The sequence below is a fragment of the Botryllus schlosseri genome, chromosome 14 (assembly GCF_051294905.1).
Source record: "Botryllus schlosseri isolate E-star chromosome 14, Bs_hap1, whole genome shotgun sequence".
NCBI lineage: Eukaryota > Metazoa > Chordata > Ascidiacea > Stolidobranchia > Styelidae > Botryllus > Botryllus schlosseri.
This window is the reverse complement of record NC_137249.1, coordinates 14420681-14442821: the sequence shown is the minus strand read 5'-3', so window position 1 is coordinate 14442821 and position 22141 is coordinate 14420681. Positions and strand designations below refer to the sequence as shown.

The window sequence follows — 22141 nt, the reverse complement described above, 5'->3', positions numbered from 1 at the left end:
ATTTTGGTTTGATGAAAATAAAGACTCTCTCTCTCTTCGCATGAAACATGAATTAACTAGCCATAAAGACCATATATACACCATCATCTCCTCTATAAATACGTTGCCTCGTACTCACAATGCTAATAGAACAATAGTTCTGCATACAGTGCGACATCACAAGCTGATAGCTGACTACATGATCCAGGGTTGTAACCAAGTCACAAGTCAATCTCACTTTTATATTTTTGACTCGAGTCATTTTCAATTCCTACCGAGTCATGGTATTATGACTCGAGTCCGAGTCCAAGTCATTGTGTTGACTGCTCAGTTTCCAGTTAAAGTCTTCCTAAACCCACTTTTTTACCTCTGATTGGTGATATTGAATGGTTCGAATTTATAATATATCAATTTTCCTCACTTTTAGCAGTTTCTGGTCGCATTTTCAAGCACCAGTACCAACAAACGAAACCCCAATAGTGTGTTGGCATCGAAATTTCAATGAAATGTCGGTCTTGGCCGTCTGAATCTCGAGTCAATGACTTGCTTCGAGTCGAGTCATTTCCGTATTTTGAGAAAATGACTCGAGTCATCACAACCCTGACATGATCCGGATAATCTGTCGAATTTCTGTAATATTCTCCCTCGCCTCCTTACCAGGATTGAAACACCTACATCCCAGCACACCAGAGTCTCAATAAAGCACCGTAACGTTCACATCCCTGCGTCCGACCGGAATTTTATTTGGCAGCAGTAGTACTTTATTCAAATGCGTAGTAGTAACGAATCAATGTAGCGCTAGAAAGGTGTATACAAAAGTAAAAAGAAACCCCCATCGCCTAGCCATCACAATCCCCAGAATTTCAAGTTTCTTATAAGACCAGATGGTAGTCTGATCCTACACGATGCGCATTTGGAAAACACGAAAAGGAACTGCACGCTTCAGGACCGGACACTGCGGACAGGAAGGCTGTTCATAATATAAGAAGCGGGTGAAAGCCGGCCGGCACGCTATCGCGTGAAGGGGTCAGCGTCGCTTCTTTTTGTGCGAATCCCGGTGCCTGTGCTTTTTACCGGGGCTGTGCGGCGACCTGTCGTCGCCGTTAACGCGATATGATTTAGCGCCGGGCGAATCCGGCGAAAGTTTACGCTTATGTTTTTTGGAAGTGTCGCGCCCGTAACTGCGATAGTCTCGGCCCTTGTCGGAATTCCTGTCCTCCCGTCGGCGGTGCCGCTTGGTCGTGTGTCTCTGCTTTCTGTCCTTCCTGCCCTGACGCCGTTTATCGCCTTGGTCCAGGTTGCTGTTGTGTTGCGAGTAAGATTTCGGCAGCTCATTACGAGACCTTTTACCGATTGGCGAACTGAAACCGAATGAGGGACGCGTTAAAGCACTCATCGTTGGAGCCCGAGTAGAAATAACGTCATAAATTTCCACTCACGTACAAGTATACAGAGTATTCAAGTTTTGCCTAAAAACTTGAAAAAAAATAACTAAGTAAAGCCATTAATTGAAACTCAACAGTATAAGTGGTGGCAATTTCCAAATATGTATTCTTCTACGCCTGGCTTTGCCTACAACTGAAAACTGTTAGGTGAAGTGGAAGCAGTGTAACATCACAGCTACTTGAGTAAGTAGTGCAAGTACGCAAAATCTACTTCAGCATTTCGAAAAAGTACAAGTAACTGATTACTGAATATGCCCGTTGCTTGTGTCTCGCGATCAGAGGCGGTCGATTCAGCCGCCGCCGGTGCTCAAAAAGTAGATGTAGTGATTTCGAAACAAGTAAAAACGTAAGATATCCCAACCTAGTTTTCCCTAAGAAACCGAAAACTGTTGAACAGCAGTAGTAGTTTAGAAACAAAACCACTCGAATAGACTAACTAGTCCTTGAAAGTAGAAGCACCTTGATTCACCAGAACATATTTGCTAAGAAACAAAGCGAGACACGACGCAAACCAACAAACCTTCCGCCAGAGGAAGACGAGGAGGACCGCCGCTTGTGCTTTCCGCCTCGATGTCCCGACCGCGACCGACTCCGAGAGAACCTGTAACCGGACCCCTGGCTTCTGCGCAACCTGAATTATCATCCACGCGTTATAATGACCTCAACCTCGCTACGGCCGTAAACTAGCATTACCCTTCGTTTTTCTCGTTAGTACCGTTCGTGACGCGCCCGCCGTCTGAGTTTACCGGAACTGTTGACGAACGCTGGACGCTTCCGTTTCTCTCCCTGCTCGGAGAACCTGCGATAACGGGGATCAATATCCGGACACATCCATTCCGTCACTAACAGAGTACTTCTACTTATCTGGAGTACTCAGGTAGGTTTTTCCTACGTGCATTACTTACTTATGCGGCTAGAATACCTGCATTTTTACTTACTTCGGAATCCCCACTACACGTCCACTATTTCAAATTACATACCAGAGCACTTTTCAAAACATCATTTTGCTTGTACTCGGGTGGAAATTTGCTACGTTACTTCCAATTTTACTTCAGTTTTCAGGCAAAACTAGGCCTAAAATTACTACTTTCTACTTCGAGGTGCCCACTACGTCTACCGACTCAAGTACTTCTGAAATCTTCATTTTCTACTTCCACTTGAAATAATTACATATCTTACTTGTACTTGCACTTGAGCTGAAATATACGTTGCTTGTACTGTTGTGCTAATTTGATCTGTTTTGTCGGCGACTTACCTGATGTCGGACTAGCTTGTTTCGACGCCGGCGAATTGGCAGCAGATTGCGAGGCCTCTTCGATCTGCGATATCTTGGCTTTCAACTTTTCCTGTTGCAATTTTTCTCGGCAGGAGTTCACTTTCTTCTCCAACTCGTCGTAAGGAGTCTGAAAGCGAAACGCCGGTGTCATGTCTTTCAGAGAGAAGAGCATATTTCGGGAGCCGACCTTCACAGTCTGGTAAACGCATAGTAATGTCACGCAAATCTTCTGCAAATCCTCTTCCGTGGAATTAAAGAGGTAAAACCAGCTCGGACGACTTGGCAATGGAATCTGAACGGAACGTAAAATGTATAAGACACGACATAAAAAATCGTCACGAATTGAAGCCACCTGTAGTACACGTGCCGCGAGGTAGATGCAAGCACAGGCTATCGTTTCTGGCGGGTATTGCACGAAAACCGTCGTTTGCAATGAGTCGTTCATGTAATTCCTGGAAAAACAAATTTAAAACTATTGCGGCCTAATGTCATTTACCCCGCGATTGCTATAGTTAAGCCGGTCCATTGCACAGGATTCAAGTCTTATTGTCATGCCCATAATGATTCAACGTTCTCCGTTTCATGTTCGGCACCTCATGGCCAATAAATATGTCCCATAAAATTGTCTTTGGCGGCCCATAGCACAGCCAGAGATCATCGAAGCGTTTTCCACGTATATCCAAACAGTTGTCGCAGAACCAACATCCGGTTTCGTAATCGTTGAAACGTATCAGTCCTTGCGAATAATAACGTCATCAGCAATCCTGATGTAGAACCAACAGTCATGTTTTTCGACCGCAATGTGATTTCGAAATCGTCCATCGATCGAATAAATCGCACAATGTTCGCAGGCACAGAAAACTAATGCCGGAAATCTCACCGGCTATGCACAAGCAGTATACAAACAGAGCGTGAATGGTACTGTCTACAAACACATGAAACAGGCAGCATACAAGAATATACAAATGGCCACCGATAGCAAAGACGTCCCCTCTCTCCACGTTGGTGCTTTCGGCTTTCTCAGCTGTGTCGAGTTCACTCCCAGAAGGATGAGGCTAGTCACCATCTGCCGTTTCTCACACACTGATCATGTTTGCCGAATACTTCACCAGGCGAGAGGAGAAAAGCAGAATCGGGAAATAATAAATACACAAGTTAGTAAAAGTAAATGATTTTGGAAAAAATATTTTAACAACGCGTGCAGTCCGGGCATGACAATATGACTCTCCACCTATGCAAGGGATTCAGTACCATCAATTAATAACAAGTGTGCCTCCTGCATTCAGGAGACGCGAATAGCAATAATAGTAAATTCTTGTGCAAGCTCAACAACTCTGTAATACATGTCACCACAAAACGGGCGTTCTATCCCAAACTCAGCAGGGGCTGTCATCTGTCAACCTATCAGATTGGGAGGCACTGTTATAGTGGATGACTTAAATTAGTCAACAATGGGCTTTGATCTGGTTTTCATAAAGTGTAATATGACTTCATACCGATCTGAGCAAATCCATTAGACGCTAGACACCATTCAACAGAGCCGGCTCCCCAATTACAAATACAAAATGAAAGTTACACATTATGTAAACAGAATAATTATCTTTTAGTTTCAATGCAGAATTCTATCATACAATGTTGCTTAGTTCTGTTACTTGAAGACAACTTTAAATAGTACACTACAGCTATAGCCTATTGTGTGAGGTTTTATCATTTTTTTTCATATTTAGACCTGTCATCGAATGCAGTGCTTGTAAGTCAACTGCCTTAGTCAAGAAGAATCAACAATGATCAAGACCGAATACGATGTAAAGAACCGAAATCAAACTGACCGATGTTTCAACCAAATCATAATTGTCGCAAAGAACATTTTGTTCCTTTGCCCGTCATGACTTTCTCTATCTTCAAATCTCTCACAAGGACAAAATAAACAACAGAAAGACGCAGAAAAGCAACTTACCATGCGGTTTGGACTAGCTCCCGATTTTTCTCCAGTTCCAAAACTTGCAGATAAACAACAATTATCTGCAAGACACAACAGCCAGTTGAGGAAAACATATCAAAGTTCAGATACATAGTCAGACCTAACACCTGCACAGTGCACATGCAGACGCATGAGCTAAATAAGTTACATGTTACAAAATTAAAACCATTGAATTAGTACAATTCATCCCATTGTCTATAGTAAATTCCTTTTGAGTGGACAAAAGCTTGGTGTCAATCGAGAAGTAGGAAATTTTGACGAAGCATACAAAAGGATGGGCAGATTCTTGCGATGAAGAATTGTCAAATATACATCAACATAGGCAAAAAATTATAAAAATCACAAACCTTATGGGGGTGCTTCACATGAACACAAAAACCGAGTTCCTTCAAAACTCTCCTCTCCGCTTTAATAACATTGTTTTTCAAGGTAACATATTCTTGGTCTAAAACCATTGGCGCAATTGGAATTTTATTTCTGCAAAAAGAAGAATATGTTAAAATATGATAGCTTTAATTCTAGACCATTCAAATTACCTTTGTAATCTCAAATAGTGGAAAACATTAATTACATCACGGAGTCGTCTGGGACATTCCTCAACTTTTGACGCCAGCCATATACAGGCCATTGCAATCTCCTCCATTTTATGTTTTACGAATGATTTAGCAAAGAAAAATCTTTGAAACAAAACCTGCGCTGACGCCATTGCAACCTTAAAAGAAATTGGCTTTTAGAAGTACACAACTTCAATACTGCTCATAATTGCCAAATTTATTTCACTAGCTTTTCAACACTGACTCTCAACAGGAGCGAACGTCAGTAAATGTGGATAACCGAATTCGTAATATGTATATAGGAAGTCTTTTGTCGTGACGTAATAATGACAAGTACGCCATACAGAGTCGCGAACTGCAGAACGCACAGTTACGGTACAACAGACACAAATTGGGCTAAAAAATAATCGAAAGACAACACAATAGTGATTGATGGAATATTGTCGACAAGATTTTACACAACATTCACCAATCATGTAATGTACAGTATTTTAATCATTGGACCTTGGGAGGAATAAAATTCAACAGTACAAACTAGCACATATAGATTTATGATCTACATGAAAAATGACACAAAAAGACAAGCTTCTAATTCACAGGCAGATTTATGCGTGAAATATACCTAACACATGTGGGAACTGGCCATGATGATTGGAATCTCGCTTCATTTTGCACAATACAGAATGGCAGGATCAAATTACACATGTGGCAACTTTTATAGGGAAGTCATATTAGGCCTAAAGTTCCAAGTTGTCCTTAGAAACCAGGTCAATTTGTGTATTCCATAGTGATAGTACATGATTACTACATCTAATACTAGCCCAATAAGTATGAACCCACCTGGGTGTATTACATGTAAACGGATTACGCTATCATTATGCTACAACTTTCGTACCGTCAGCATCAGGCACTATAGTATACATAGTTGACAAGAAAATGAATTAGGCCAGCCATATGTGTACAACATACCTGAGGCACTTTGAGCATTATTCCGGCAATCTGAATAAACTCACATCCTATCCTTCTAAGATCATCTTCCGCGCTTTTCTCAAGACCATCCTTTTGTGATGGTGTCTCATCGAGAATTTCTTGAGGGAAGAGGCAATTTTCTAATGAAATTTTCACGCCCGCATATTCCTTTTCTACGGGAGTATTATTTGTAGGTGGTGTTGGTGTGGCTCCTTGAGATCGCTCCATGTATTTCAGTATAGATTCAATCTTGATTCTCGGAGTACCGCAATTACCAACTTCTCAATCCGGAATCAAATGTATATAGCAATATATAAGTATATTGACTTGACTAGAAATATTTCGATCTGCATAATGGATAAATATAACCGTATTTACGAACATAAAATCAAGGTAATTGAGAACTCGAGACGGTATGTATACACCCATCACCTACCTTGTGGCAATTTCAGGCAGATTACAAGTAAATAACATTCTAAAATAATCCATATCCTTGGCGCTTTACCCAAAAACCGCGACCATATAATCAAACCAGTTCATGGCGAACAAAAAACGCAACCAGAACGCATTTCACCATCGCTACTTTTCAAATGACGTCATTTGAACAATGTATTCATCCGCTGGATGTTCAGTGTTCACTCGCTTTCACCTTCAGCGAAAGCAGTTGATAAATCATGCAAAACACGCGTATGTCACGTCGTTCGGTTTGCTATGATTTATTGAATTATGCTCCACAGCTAAAAGGAGTTCAACATCGCATGAAATCACTTGTTTTTTAATCACCATGTACCTCACCAGCGAGGTCAACTCATGATGAAAAGAATGGTTGCCCGACATATGAGCATGCGACACAATGGAAAACGACAGTTCAGCATGGAACACATCAGCATGCGTCACTTCAGTATGTGACTGTATAACCCAAAAATTTACCCTAACCCGAAACATAGCCTCACCTAACCTAACCTAGCCTAACCTAACCTAAACCCTAACCCTAACCCAACCATAAACCTAACCTAACCTACCCCTAACCCGTAATTTAACCCACATGCTCATGTGTCGCATGCCAAATTGTCGCATGCTGTAATGTCGCATGCTCATATGTCCACGGACCGAAAAGAATAGTACTGTACCCTGACCAAGAAAGTTTCAGCTGCGATGCGGTCGCTGAATGCGAGAATGATATTTTTAAGATCTTCCATAATTTTTCTGCCGAAATTGCTGAGTGGCTTCTACGTCAAGCCATTATAACCACCATCTAGCAAGAATGATGCGGTGCTAATAATCGCATCAAAAAGTTCCTTATTCACGAAGATTTGAGTCACCAATAGTAGATTTGTGTCCCCTACCATATCCCATCCAGACATTTAAATGTTGACGGGAATAATCCGACTCGCGGGTCGCATATGTGTGATAGGGTTTGGATCACTTTAAATAAGCTTTACGCACCTGTTCATAACAGTACGCAGGAAACCCATAGGTAAATTTTATATTCCAGCAACACGTTGTTTAGAAGACTCAGTTTTCAACTGAAATATATCGACAGAGCGCTCACACAGCAGCCCAATAGATGAGTAACACTCAGTGGCGGCTCGTGACAATATCGGGTGGTGGGGCAAGGGCTGCAAGCGACTTTTTATCAAGATGACGTCACAATGGCGTTTTCCACGTAAACAAGTAACTTAATGATGGTACGGTAACATGAATTTCCCGGCAACGGTGATTTTAACGTATGTGCCACGAGAGGTCCGCTGGTGAGCTGTGACTTGAAGTGTGGTAACTGCGTAAACGGCGTACGGAACAAAGATTCAACACACGGTTCATGTTCGCATTAGACCTGACTAATTATCTGCAGAAATGGAAATGACTATAACTCGAGAGATAGCGTAAGCCTAATTGGAAAGGTCAACTAATTCGGACAGATACGCAATTGTTATCTCATAGATTGGGCCTGTCCTATTGAATCCAAAACATCATTGTAAAGGACTAAGAATAGCAGCCTCGGAAATTTGGTCTCGGTACAGCATAAGAGATTTTGGCCTTGAAACTGGAGACTGTAACACGACACATACGTTTTTATTACTGTCTTATAGGTCTGCTGCGAAATCGCCTTTGAAAAATATATTACCGAATAAATACGTCGATGAAAGCCCTCAACTTGGTACACTGTTACATGACATTATCGAGAAGTGGCCTCATGGCCCTTTTCGGTATGGTACACTGTCAAAATTAATGCGAACAGACCAACACCGAATTTTGCGTAAAATTTACTGAGGAATAGGCTGATCAAGTGACGGGGGGGGGGGGGGGGTTGTACGCAAATGGCTTGAAGGCCACAATTTCACGGTGAAATTGACATTGGAGAATATACGATCAAAGTAAATATTTGAATGCAAACTGAGAATGATATCATCATCTCACTTAACGTTACCGCAGATACACCGGCTTTTGCGTGAAATCCGCAATGTGTTGTAGGCTAAAGTGTCAGATCGGAGCACATCTTTACCATACTCGACCTTGATAACGAAATTACTGCCCTATTAATCATTGAGTGTCAACCTTGAGACTTGGCACAGCGTTCGATACTAAAATCAAGACATACCGTGCAAAAGCTTATGACGGATCTAGGTAAGGAGCATCGTTAAAATCAATAGAGACCAATACCGGCTTTGCGTATAATCTGTTAGCGATAAATGACGAGTCAGCTCTCACTCGAATTAGGAAACGAAATTACCACTAACACAGTTCAGTGACAAACTTAAAACTTGGTACAGCGTTCGATACTAACATTAAGACTTACCGTGCCAAATGTCATAACCGATCTCAGTATTGAACACCGTCAAAACCAATGGATACCAATACCGGCTTTTGAGTAAAATCTGTTTGCGATACATCACGGATCAGCACACACTCAACTTCGGAAACGGAATTACTACCCTAAACTTTAAGTAGAAACCCTGAAACTTGGGGCAGTGTTAAATACCACCATCACGACATGACATAACAAGTTTCAAGAGTTTTCATAGTGTGAAACCCCATTAAAATCGACCTATATCAGCAAAGGTCGACTAAACGCATATGACGGTAACAGAGTTCAGCTATAGATACGATTGTTACATCACACCTTAAGGGCACAGAGCTATCGTGCCCCGGTTGCTCGGTAATTTTATGAATAGGAGAGAGTAAATCACCGTTTCTTTATTGTGCGCGGTTTTGAGAGAATAGACAGTGAGAGCTTGTTATGAGCGCTACCGGGGCAAGCCCCGGCTAGGCATCCGCAAAGCGAAAACACAGAAGAAAATTCGATTTTCGCATAGACTTCGCTATATATGGGCATTTACAAGCGAAAGGACAAGAAGTATACGATTTTCGCTGTGATTTCGGTTTATATAGATAGGTGTGCGTCTATAAATGGTAAAGAATTGTTATTGAACAGAATTTTAGGTGGGGCAATGCCCCAGTTGCCCTATAGGACGAGCCGCCACTGGTAACACTACTGAACAGTATCCATAACATTCAACAGTATTCCAAGAAACGTCACGCGAACGAAGCCAGTTTGTCTTTTGCTTATATAGCCTGCTACTAACACACAAACTGCCTCTACGGACCTGGTTCAACTGAATCAATTTGGAGATTGATGTCCTTCTCATGTAGCCGCGCGCTTTCCGTTAGTTCGTCAACTGCTTTTCCGAGATGCTTGTCTACAGCTCTACACTATGATAGAAATATAATATGCCATGATAAGATAAGTTTATTCGCTGCTGTGGACTGCGCCATTCTATCTCAATTTATCTTCTTAATTCAGCAATTGGATTGAATTATCTTCTTCGCAGACATCAATATCCAGGTGCGAAGAGCCATCACAGCGCATATTGTGTCGTTATTATCAGTCGCTTAATTATGGTGTGATAGTCGGAATCGTATTTGTAGACCGGGGGTTTTCAATTACGCTAAGGTGTTATCCAACAAAAGCGACCCGAGCAATTATGTAGAATGAATTTTCGAGGAAAATTCTTCATGCATCAAATACGACTTCATGAGAGTGAGCGTTTTGTCTTTAAATGACATGTGTTTTTGAACTAATCAACTTATTAATGAATTGAACCAAGAAATCAGAAACATAAAATGTAGGAGTAAAGGCATCTATTCTAATTTATGAGAAGAATACGTGACCGTAGTGATTCTCGACCTTTATAGCTCGCGGATCAGTAAAATTTCAAAACAAATTTTGCCGACCGGCGAACTTTCAAATATCAAAATATATCCAGAACGCAATTACGCAGCGCCAGGGCTAAAATTCACTGATATACCCCTACAACCTTAATACATATTACCTAAACTCCTTTATATGCCGGGAGAACAGTTTCCAACCGTTATTTCGTAATTCACTAATGCTGTTGCCTGGACGATACGCGGAAGCTACTACGCATCGTATCGAAATAGATGGCAGTGTATTTTGATTGCAATACTTGTTCAATAAAACTGTCTGCCTGTGCACTAAAATTACCTTTGTCGTATATCTTCGAGCAATTACTACGTACTGTATACCAGTGTTGGGATGACTCGAGTCATGACTTGACTCGAGTCAGACTCGAGTCAACTTTTTCGTATGACTTGACTTGACTCGAGTCACTTCGGGAAAATGACTTGACTTGACTTGACTCGGAGCTTTAAAAATGGGCATTGACTTGTGACTCGGAGCAAAATCTACGAGTCAATTTCAAGTCATCAAGTAAACGGTGTCGAATAAATCACTGTATGTGTGTATGTTCGGATTGTTCGAGATACGCCGGTGTCGCAAACTAAACGATCACGGCTTACGTTGTCGAAGTTGTAGTAGATGATTAATCTAAACAGCAATGTGTCTCAGTTTCTTAGACGACTCAATGCTTACGTTGCACAGTGCTCACATTTACCAACCCTCTTGTATGATTTAAATCGAACAAATATAGTTTTTGCGTTTATATTCTCACGGATGTGTAGAGGGGTAGTGTATTAGGATGTTGTACCATATCAATTTGTTCCAACTTCTCGAAGCTTCGTATTAGGTCCTATATTTTGGCTGATAATAACTGACCGTAGCACGTAGGTGTACAGTTACTCACGTATTTTATTAGCACTTCCACGTGTGCGTTGACGAATACAACGTCTTTTTGCATGTATATTTAACTAAATATACGTTATTTGATACAAGATAACTGGTCAATTATTCTGTCTTTCACACAGCTAGCAAAATGTAATGACTTTGAATCATCACTCATACTTCGAAAATTCAATTTGACTTGAATTGTGACTTGACTCGTGACTTGACTTGACTTGACTCGAGTCACTTCCAAAAAACGAGTGACTTGACTTGACTCGAGTCAACTTTGAAAATCGATTGACTTGACTTGACTCGAGTCAAAATCTGCAGTGACTCGAGATGACTCGTGACTCGAAGGTAGTGACTTGATCCCAACACTGCTGTATACACGATAAATAGTCATTCGCTATTTCGTACGTACGTACTAGTTTCTGTGGTCGCGATATTCCAGATGCACGATACAGCTATAATGGGTTGAATTAGCTGATACAAGACATAATAACAACGAAAACAAGCACAACCAGTTAATCACTTTTCATTTTCAATAATTCAGTCGTTTTCAAGATCATGTTTTATTTTGATCGCTAGACATAATTGAGGGCTTTATTGTCCATAGATTTATGACAAAGATGTGCGTGCGGATGTTGCGGTCTTGACTAGAAAGCAGCAGCATAGGCTTAGCAAGGTTGAAATTCAAGAGGGGAAGATGAAACATTTGGGGTTATAACTTTTCTAGCAATAATGTGACACATAAATGACTTACCAATGTCGAACTCAAATATTAAGAGTGCGGGAGCAGCAAATGCCATGCTAGTCACTCGCACTATTCGGTTGGTCAGTTATGAACAGAAGGGCATAGGGTCTTTTGAGTCTTTCGGAGGATTAATGCCTGTCACATCCCCCATCACACCTGAATCCATACGATTGCAGGAGTAGAACTTTCAGAATAGCAAATTTAGTACCATATCATCGCATTGAAAATGCTGAAGATCACAATGGTATCAACAGTTTCAACCACCCTTCACCAGCATGTACTTTCTTCCTGCATATGGCTGTTTAGCAGAATCGAAAAACTCTGAATAGCATTTCTACCAGACAATGCAAGCTTTTAGTGCCGCAGCGTCCAATTGCATCTTCAGAAGCTTTCCTCAGTCTGGTTCCTTTACTCTGAACTTTTTCTCTCAAATAATGCAACAAAAAAACCGTTTGTTGCGTTGGTTTCTGGATCACATCTGCAAATCACAAATATGTTGCTAGAGCAGCATTGGTCTGACAGTAAGACATGTACAAAAGTTATAAAGTCACATCTAGAAACACAGGTAAGCACATCGACAGCAGGTGATTTCGACATATTTTGGTGCGACTGAAACGGAGGCATATGTGTATGAAGAGAAATGATTCCGCATGAGCAGCACTGATTTTTTGACGGAGTGACAAATTTTCTCCATGAATCCAACAACGTTTGGTGAGCCATTATTATATTTGTGGATCTTTAACGTCCAAATTTCTATGAAGGAGAACAGATAAAACCGTGTAGGCATATACACAGATGATATGTTCTATAGAGCGGGTGAGTATGGTATTGAGGGTTTCACCAGCAGTCACTGATATCGTCATAATGACTCGTACAACTATCCCAGTTCACATCTATGCAACTTGGTGCTGAGCACGCGCAATGAAGTCATAGCGATTATCATGGTCTTGGGGGCTCATAATTGTCCTTGTGATGTCCACCAGCATTACTGAACATTGTGAGCTAGTTCGGAGTCCTGGTAAAATTCTACCCTATCACATTGAGAAGTAGCGATTTTCAAGAAATGCTAACAGTACTTCAAGTAGATGCAGAAAACGAATGGTCTGCAGCAGTCTCGAGTAATTTGAAGGAGAAAATTAGGACGGGCCTGCCCACTCGCAAGTCAATCGCCGGTGACTGGTTTTGAAATATGTTAAACGCCTCTTCGTGACCGTCACTGGTAATGAGTAGGTGGGATATTGTAATGTACAAGTACATGGGGCCATTTGAGCAGTAGACCCTATACGTCACAGCCAAACCAACTCACCTAATGCACTTGCTTCCATCGGGAAACTCTGCAGACGCTATTCCTCGATTTCCCCATCCAGGCATAGCACTGGAGAGTTGGAAATTCTGATTTTCATCCAACGCCCGTTTGACAACCCCTTCATTCTCTTCTTCATGAACGGAACAAGTCGAATATACCAGCTTGGAAACCTGTGAAATATATGGAAGAGTGATCTAGTGCTGGAATGTCAAACTTCATTATGGGTGGTGGGTCGGATTCTGACATTTCGATCACTTGCGGGCAGGGCTGGTCGAATGACGCCAAAATCTTCGTTTTTCAGTGGAATGCTTCATTATAAAGTCTATACAGTATACAACTATACATACTATATAATGTTACAGATTTTTGGAGCTCTATTCCAGAAACACCTTCATTGGAAAACACTGGAATTGGTCACAGTACACTTATTTACTGATTAAAACCGGTTATACCTTATAAACCAGGGGCGGGCAACATACTGCCCGCGGACAGTTTCCCGTCTTACATGGTCATTTGGCCCGCAGCCACAGTCCGCCGAGATTCTTGCTACTTGCGTAAACATCAAATTTTAGTGACTGTATGTTATTATATAAGTTATTATATCACAAACAAAACCCTAACAAATTGATATCTTGGTAAATATGGGGTACCAGGTTTATAGAACGCCTCGAAATCTTATTTAGTGATTGCACCGTGGGTTAATTGATCAGAGAGAAGCAGACATGGCGGAGCCTGTTTAACAATGCTGTTCTCAAATCCACAGTGTCTTGTTATTATCGGCGAGATATGGCTTTGCAGTGACATTGCTGTCGTTAAAATACATTCATTAAATACGATTTATTCCTTGTATATGTGGATAAATGGGCGAATAATGTATCGATTCAGCAATCCGGCCGCCAAGTACTTAATTTTCCTTTATCCGGCCCGCCGACCACAGAAGTTGCCCACCCCTGTTATAAACTTTTCATGGCAGTTTTGAAGAGATAGTTTGAAGCACATAATTTCATTCTATATTACCGTTATTAATAAGATCACAATGAAATATATCGAAGCATCGAAATAACTGATACTTTTCAAGCTGACATTGCGAGAGGAATCATTTACTTGGATGTACTTCTTTTTAAAATTCTCGACTTATTATACAAATGTGCTGGACGATACTCGCATTTTTTTATTTACTCAGCATCGAATGATTGGATGGTCGTACGTTTGAAACTGCTGTCTCAGTAGCGAGCATAGTTGGAGCAAAAGGTGGACGGTGGAGTACCTCGCGCCAAGCCATGGTCGCAAATTACGATCAAATATGGTTGAAGATCTGATGCCAGAAATTTGCGTGTAAAATCGCTGTAGAAAATTCTCGTTGTATGCTACCTTTGGAAATTGCAAAGCATGATTCAGCACTTTCAATTGGAAGTTGGACAAAGATTCAATCCTCTTCTCAGAGTTGGAATTGTCATCATCGGTGAGTTTATTCAACCTGGTAAACACAATCAACATTGAGTTCTCAGAAAGGAACCGATCATGCAATGAAATTGTTCCAAGTGAGGGTGCTGGATAAACGGCGTAAAAATCAACATCAAGTAGATGTGTCACAGTCAAATGTGCATATCAAAGTAAAACAGGATTGATAAACTATGTGTAAAAATTACATAAATATTAATAGTTACCTGAGTTGAAGTATACACTATCACTGACTGTTACATTTAAAAAGGTGACTGGTACTGTATTACTAACATAGCACATAGGAGCAGGCAAATTCAATGACTCAATTGACCGTAATCACGTAGGTATCGCTTGGGACTGATGATATATATGATAATCCACTGATCGCTTCTATTATAAAGCAGTTATTCTTAAAATGAGATTGCTCTAGAAACTGCATCATGACTCATTACATGCGAGTCAGTTACCTGCCAGCTATTCCCGACCCCGAACAGGATGGATCCAGCAAGATATGGGTAGCTTTTGAATACCGAGGATCGTCATGATTCACTTTCAAGAAGTCTCGTGCTTGCGATTCGCAACACAGAACACCGGCTTTCAACAGCATTGAATCCATGACACTCAACCTTTGAACATTGATATCGAACGCGAATATCTTGCTGCGAAAATAGCACGACACAATGAGGAAAGGACATGTCGTGGTTATTGAATCAGAATACCCGTTATTCGACATCAACGAAGCGAGGTGACTCGTTTTATTTCCAGGTGCCGCACACGCGTCGATCACAAACGACCCTGGCTTGGGCGACAGCACGTACGCCGGCATGCAGCTCGCCTTGTCTTGGAAGATTATCTCGCCCATCTTGTACAGTCTGTTGGCAAGCAAAATGATCAAGAAAATGCTTGCAATCGAAGATCTGATAGTTGAGTTTGAGAAGCATCGGGCCTTCGTATTCATGCGTCATAGAACAAAAATCAGGGGTGGTCAAAGTAGCCATCTACTCAATAGAAGCAGTAGTAATGTCATAAATTTCTACTCAAATACAAGTAGAAGTAGCAATTTCCAAGACAAATCAAAACTACCTCAAGTGGAAGTTGAGAATTACCGGTCTCAAAACTACTCAAGTAGTTTAAAAAAGTAGGTTTGCTGAAGAGGCTGCATAATTTCAGCTGTTAATCGGCGGTAGCTACTTCCAAGATTTCCAGATGTATATTTGCCTCTAACGCTAAATGACCAATGACAGTACAAACAGCAGAGCTGTAACCAAGTTCCAAGATTCCGAGTCACAAGTTAATCTCATATTTATAGTTTTGACTCGAGTCAAGTCGAGTCATTTTCAATTCACCACCGAGTCAAGTCCGAGTCCAAGTCACCGAGTAGAGTGTCGAATCCGAGTCATAGTGTTTTGACTCGAGTCCGAGTCAGTGTGATGACTGTTCAGTTCTGAATTAATGTCATGTGAAACCTCTTTTTAGAACTCTGCTTGGTGATACCGAATGCTTCACATTCATAACATATAAATTTTCCTCACTTTCAACAGTTTCTGGTAGCATTTTTAAGTACCCCTAATAATTGACGAAATAACAATAGTGTGATAATGATAACTTTACTATTCTTCGAAATTATAATGAAATGCCTGTCTTGTTAGAGCAGGGGTGGGCAAACTACGCCCGCGACCCGTAACTAGGGCTGGGCACAATGATTCGAGTACTCGAATCTGAATCGAGTAGTAATTTTAATGATTCGAGTCGAGTAGTAAAATACGATTTTTTCGAGTACTGAAATTATACGGTCCTCGCAAGTGAAAGCTAATTTACTGACGAGAATTATAGTTTTGATACTATTTTCCACTGAGGAAGCCTTGAAACCTTGATAGGCCGTGTCTCAGCATACCAGGCACAGTACAAAGCTACGAACGTTACTGGAAATAACACATTTCCGAAGTCATGATCATCCCACAACATTGTTAAGTTGTGAAATGAAATCGATATGGTCGAGAAAATACCAAAGTATCTTTAATGTGACGGATAACAAGCATTAAGTTCTTTGTGGTGGCATAAAAGGTACATATTTGGACTTTGACATAGCACATTCTGTTGTGACGTCATAATGAGTGATACTCGATTACTCGACTCGACTCGAAGCATATTACGTGATTCAGAATCGAATCACTCAGGTACTCGATTTTGCCCAGCCCTACCCGTAACACCTTTCTGTGCGGCCCGCGAGGGTCTAAAGCAGGGCTGGCCAACCTTTTCAGCCAAAGGGCCACATTCGATTGACGAGCTTCAGCGCGGGCCACTATCCGCGCGAAGCGCGAAAATTTTTTGAAGTTCATAGGTCAATAATATTGTCACTTGACTATATTGCGGGCCTGCTGTATATCGCTAGGCTAAGTTTGCGAGGACTGGGCTATTCGGCGCATGGACATATCGATATCGAAAGCTGCTACCAACATGCGTCAATCATTTCGTGCCTATAGGTTTCATAGTCGACGGTCTTACTGCGAGCGCAAATGCAAGGTCGCATATGTTGAACGACACTTTGTCTCATGATAGCTAATATAGTTCGACTCAATCTGATACATTGGGTGTTCTTCAATTTACACAAAAGGGCAACAATATTAAGAACAAGAAATCGAGTGACGACATTGCGCTAAGCTTGGAGAAAATTTTTACCTTTGATAAATCTATCGCAAATTATTCTGCTTTATTGTAGTGTACGAAGATATACCAATATATGAATGGTTGATGGATCTGTCAATGAGTCGAAACTGATATTTTAGTCATCACATCTCAAGTGTTGCGGCCAGACTAATCAAATATTTGGTCGGCCTTGCAAGTTCACAATCTGTGCAATCCGTTTTTTATGATATTAGAAATTTCGGAAATTACCTCGCGGGCCACTCAAAACCTTCTCGCGGGCCACATGTGGCCCGCGGGCCACGGGTTGGCCGGCCCTGGTCTAAAGAAACTTACTAAAAACAGTGATAAAATGCGTAATAAAAATCGAATTATTGCAGGGACTTGATTAAAATTTTTCTTAGTATATTTCACCATGATAATTCGAAGGCGGTGCTTCTCAAATTAGGGTGGGCGCACCCCCCTTGGCGGTGTGAAAGCATCTGAAAGTTGGCGAGAAGCTGAGATGAGATGAAAAATTTTTTAGCTCTCCGTGAGAATTACAACCAATTCCTAATTATTGCTCTGTATTTAGTCTCAATTTCATATTTGAAAATATCTCATCCATATTCGTGACCTTCCGTGCGTAGAATTCGAGTATTTATATTTTATCTACAAATAGTAGAAGCATGTTTGAAGCTAACATGGTTATGATTCTGTCAGCTTTGTGTGTCTTGGAACTGAACCAAAAGCGGAATTAGTAAATACATGAACAGATCGCCGCTCACATATTTAAATTTCAATCCTGCTCTAAGAATCGGGACAAGCGACTTTCATCTCTATAGTTTTGACAAATTGGTTATTGAGGTCGACCAGCCTATGAAATCTCGCCACTGTTTCTGACGCGTGTACGATATCATCAAAGCAATATTTGTTTTAAATAAGCATATATATATTATCTCCGTGTCATCACTATATAATGAAATACTAATATTGGGTTTTGGTTTATAATCCCCATTTTATATAGTGCGACCCGCGAGCTCAAAAGTTTGTCCACCCCTGTGTTAGACCCAGTCTCGAGTCAATACACAAATTGACTCGAATCGAGTCATTCTTCATTTTTAAGAAAATGACTCGAGTCAAGTCGAGTCACCAAAAAATCGCGACTCTAGTCATTACAGTCCTGACAAATAGATGCAACCTTGAAAAATTAATTCAGTTACCGTGATATGAGAAAAACTCTTGCCCTATTTAATCAAACAAATTTCATTCAAAATAGTTAGGGTTGTCCGATTGTGATGATCTATTCTAACAATATTCATCTTTGAAATGTATTTTCTACAATTAATAGACATATACCTGTCGTTATGTAAATCCGTCGAATGGTGGAATATCAGAAGATTCGGGATGTCACCGTCAATCATATATTCTTTCTTTTGGATTTCGGATGCGACACTGTCAAAAGATGGCATGAAGTTAATAGTATTAGCAATTTCGCCAGGTGCACAAATATTACCCAGGCGACACAAACGTGTAACCTTTTTTCCTGAAGTATTCCAACACATCCTCTTTGTTGGTTAAAAGAGTGTTGATACGGAGGTATTTTGGCAGTTGAAATGTCGCTTTACAATTTTCCGCAATCAGCTCTCGATTCGATTTCACTTTTCGCTTCACTTTTATCAACGTCAGCGCAGAATTGAGCTGAGACTTTCGGGAATGGATGATTTTTTTGTACCTGCCCCCGCATTGTACTCCTCGGCCGAATAAATAGTCGTACGCCAGAACCTGCATTAAACCTTGGAAAATTGCGATAGTTACGAAAAACAAGACATACAATTACCAGAGCTTCATGTTTGGAAATGTGTGTTCCCTGTAATAATTTTGTGGTCACTATAATTTCTTCCAGAACACTTTTATATTTCAACGTTTCCACCACCAGAGCATAAAGTTGCTTGATATTCTGAATAATAAAAACTTATTGGTCATTCAGGAAAATTGCTACCAGTTATTCTGCTCAAAATACGTAAATCATAATAATATTGGGTGTTTGTTAATAGCATAAGCTCACATATTACGTATACAAGTCAGAGCTTTTTACAAACATTTGGGTCGAATTCTGTAATACAAGAGTGGGCAATCATTTTATCAAGGGGCCTCTATTGTCGTAGTTTTACCGGTTAATAATTTGTTTTATAACAGTCCTCTGACTGCAAGAATGCCGGCAGAATTCACGCTAATTAAATCCTCCTTGGTCCGCGGAGAGTATACCGTTCCAATAAAACAAGGGTCGCCAACCTACGGCGCGGGCTGGATCATACTGCCGCGACATCATAATAAGATATCACAAGAATACAGCCTGCCGTTTGTTGTCGACTTACAACTTCAGTATTAGCACTGTGTACAAAAATTGTTTGGATCACATCTATTCAAATTGAATTGTTTATCTTCCTGTCGACATTGCAGATATAGGCTATATCTATGTCAATGCGAGTTTCACGGAAGATATATATATATAATGGTGATTGTACTAGTCTATTGTTACGGCATAAAACTGGTGAGTAGCCGGTATAGTAGGCCTAGTAGTAGGCCTATGTTCCACAAACTCAATCACCGACACTATGGCGATGTCCTGTATTTCTGCGATGGTCGCTGGCTACGACAAGGAACTATGCTTGCATGAGTGTGTGAATTGAGAAATGGGACCAACTTTCCTTGAAAAGAAAAACAATAACGCCACAGAATTCCGTGACCGTAATAAGTATCCAAGGTTGATTTCTTAGTATATTCATTGTCACATCACCACAAATTGCATTTGCAACTTTCGGGTCAGAAACAACTGATAAATGAGATGTGGAGGCACATACTCGCATCTGAAACAAAACAGCGACTCTGGGAAGTAAATTGGACAAAGAAAATTGTGCTCACTTTCCTGGAAGAGGGCAAACCTAGTTGCAACACTGTAGGCCCTATTTGTCACTGTGATCTAAATTTGAGTTACTGAATTTTCCTCACGCTTTTCCGACTATTGTTCTCTAGAAAATAAATTCAGGCTATTCAGTACTCCGTTTGATGTGGACGTCAATACCATCCCACAAAATTTCAAATTGATTCTATTGAACTGCAAGGCAAATTGTGGCAAGTGACAAATTGAAGGGAATTTTTCATACAAATAGCATATCGCTGCTTGACTTTTACAAAAGTACCTCCTTGAAAATGGTCTTCATCCCAGCTTGACAAACTATGCAAAAGAAATAACATCGATGTTTGGTAGCACGTACACATGCGAACAATTATTCTCAACAATGAAATTCACGAAGAGCAAACTATAAGATTGCGCGTATTCGACGCCCATTTAGAAAATGTTCTGATTCTTGTTTGATCTGACTGACTCGGTGTGACAGATGTTAAAAAACTTTCAAAAGGAAAGTGTCACATTGTGGCAAGTGACAAATTGAAGGGAATTTTTCATACAAATAGCATATCGCTGCTTGACTTTTACAAAAGTACCTCCTTGAAAATGGTCTTCATCCCAGCTTGACAAACTATGCAAAAGAAATAACATCGATGTTTGGTAGCACGTACACATGCGAACAATTATTCTCAACAATGAAATTCACGAAGAGCAAACTATAAGATTGCGCGTATTCGACGCCCATTTAGAAAATGTTCTGATTCTTGTTTGATCTGACTGACTCGGTGTGACAGATGTTAAAAAACTTTCAAAAGGAAAGTGTCACATTGATGCTGTGTCGTTAAGTGTGAATACATTAGCTCTTTTTGTGATTGGTATGATTGAGATCGAAGCGAAGAGATGTAGCTTAATATCTGAAGTGAGTGTGAATTATAGAATGAAAAGTCCAGCCCGCGAACGAGTTGTACATGTACACTCGAGATTTGGCCCGTGGCCGTGACTATAGCAAAAGGTTGCCGACTCCTGCAATAGAGGATATAAAATATGATAAAATGAGTTGATGACACACTACACACGATGGTGTGATGCACAGGGGTGCCGGTATGCAACAACACATGATTGCGTGTCACCGTGTCGGACAAGTAACCGTCAGAATTTTCCAGGGTTGTAACCAGTAAGTCACAACTTACAAGTCGATCTCACTTTATAGTTTTGGCTCGAGTCATTTTCAATTCACCACTGTCCATACCAGCCCTACTAGAATCTCGGTACATTTTGCCTAATATAACATGTGAGCAGCGATGATTTTCCAATTTAAAGTAATTTAATAAAAAATAGAACATAGTGTGCGCACAGGACACCGATTCTATACAGGCATACCGGCACCACCTTTGGCGCGTCTTTCTTACCTTGTATTTTGACTCGATAGACAATGTCTTTATGGATCCTTTTTTCTCATCAACTTTTTGAAGGATTTCTGCGGCGACTTTATACAGCACCATATTTGTTAAAGTAGTACCAATTCTTCAATTTAAATGTAGGATAAGCTTCACCCTCGTGCGAGTCGTGCGTCGTTGCAAAACCGGACTTTCGTGTTCGTTCGTACCATTATTGGGAGAGTACCCGAATTCATCCGGTCGGGTACCAAATTTGTGTATTCGCTATTTGGTAAACAGTGAATCCGACCCTTGCGTTTAGCTATTTGGTAACCACCAGTGAATCCGACACGGCCCCGTGGATATACTCAGCTATCGTAGCTATCACTTGTGGATATACTCAGCTATCGCAGCTATCACCAAATATCGCAGACATACAGGTCAT

At 40.7% G+C, this 22141-nt stretch overlaps 2 protein-coding genes across 2 annotated transcripts; both read right to left on the bottom strand.

The window, feature by feature from the left end:
- Positions 1 to 692: 692 nt before the first annotated feature.
- LOC145455648 (cyclin-L2-like) lies at positions 693 to 6577 on the bottom strand. Its single transcript, XM_080333632.1, has 10 exons — positions 6205 to 6577; positions 5218 to 5393; positions 5029 to 5158; positions 4658 to 4722; positions 3053 to 3152; positions 2888 to 2992; positions 2680 to 2827; positions 2118 to 2223; positions 1945 to 2055; positions 693 to 1340 (listed from the first exon to the last, which is right to left on the bottom strand). Exons 1-10 carry the CDS (start codon positions 6430 to 6432, stop codon positions 1007 to 1009), a joined length of 1503 nt encoding a protein of 500 aa, XP_080189758.1. The 5' UTR covers positions 6433 to 6577; the 3' UTR covers positions 693 to 1006.
- Positions 6578 to 11803: 5226 nt separating this feature from the next.
- On the bottom strand, positions 11804 to 22015 carry LOC145455624 (28S rRNA (cytosine-C(5))-methyltransferase-like). Its single transcript, XM_080333605.1, has 9 exons — positions 21730 to 22015; positions 19250 to 19369; positions 18926 to 19194; positions 18769 to 18864; positions 15507 to 15659; positions 15255 to 15446; positions 14716 to 14821; positions 13345 to 13514; positions 11804 to 12516 (listed from the first exon to the last, which is right to left on the bottom strand). Exons 1-9 carry the CDS (start codon positions 21820 to 21822, stop codon positions 12447 to 12449), a joined length of 1269 nt encoding a protein of 422 aa, XP_080189731.1. The 5' UTR covers positions 21823 to 22015; the 3' UTR covers positions 11804 to 12446.
- Between the last annotated feature and the right edge of the window lie 126 nt (positions 22016 to 22141).

Coding starts and splice junctions, on each gene's coding strand:
- LOC145455648 (XM_080333632.1), bottom strand. CDS start 6,432: ATGGAGCGATCTCAAGGAGCCACACCAACACCACCTACAAATAATACT. Junction 2,993..3,052: donor TCGCGGCACGTGTACTACAG/GTGGCTTCAATT, acceptor CGTTCCGTTCAG/ATTCCATTGCCAAGTCGTCC. Junction 2,224..2,679: donor ACAAGCTAGTCCGACATCAG/GTAAGTCGCCGA, acceptor CCGTTATCGCAG/GTTCTCCGAGCAGGGAGAGA.
- LOC145455624 (XM_080333605.1), bottom strand. CDS start 21,822: ATGGTGCTGTATAAAGTCGCCGCAGAAATCCTTCAAAAAGTTGATGAG. Junction 19,195..19,249: donor TTTCCAAACATGAAGCTCTG/GTAATTGTATGT, acceptor GGTTTAATGCAG/GTTCTGGCGTACGACTATTT. Junction 18,865..18,925: donor TACACGTTTGTGTCGCCTGG/GTAATATTTGTG, acceptor ATCTTTTGACAG/TGTCGCATCCGAAATCCAAA.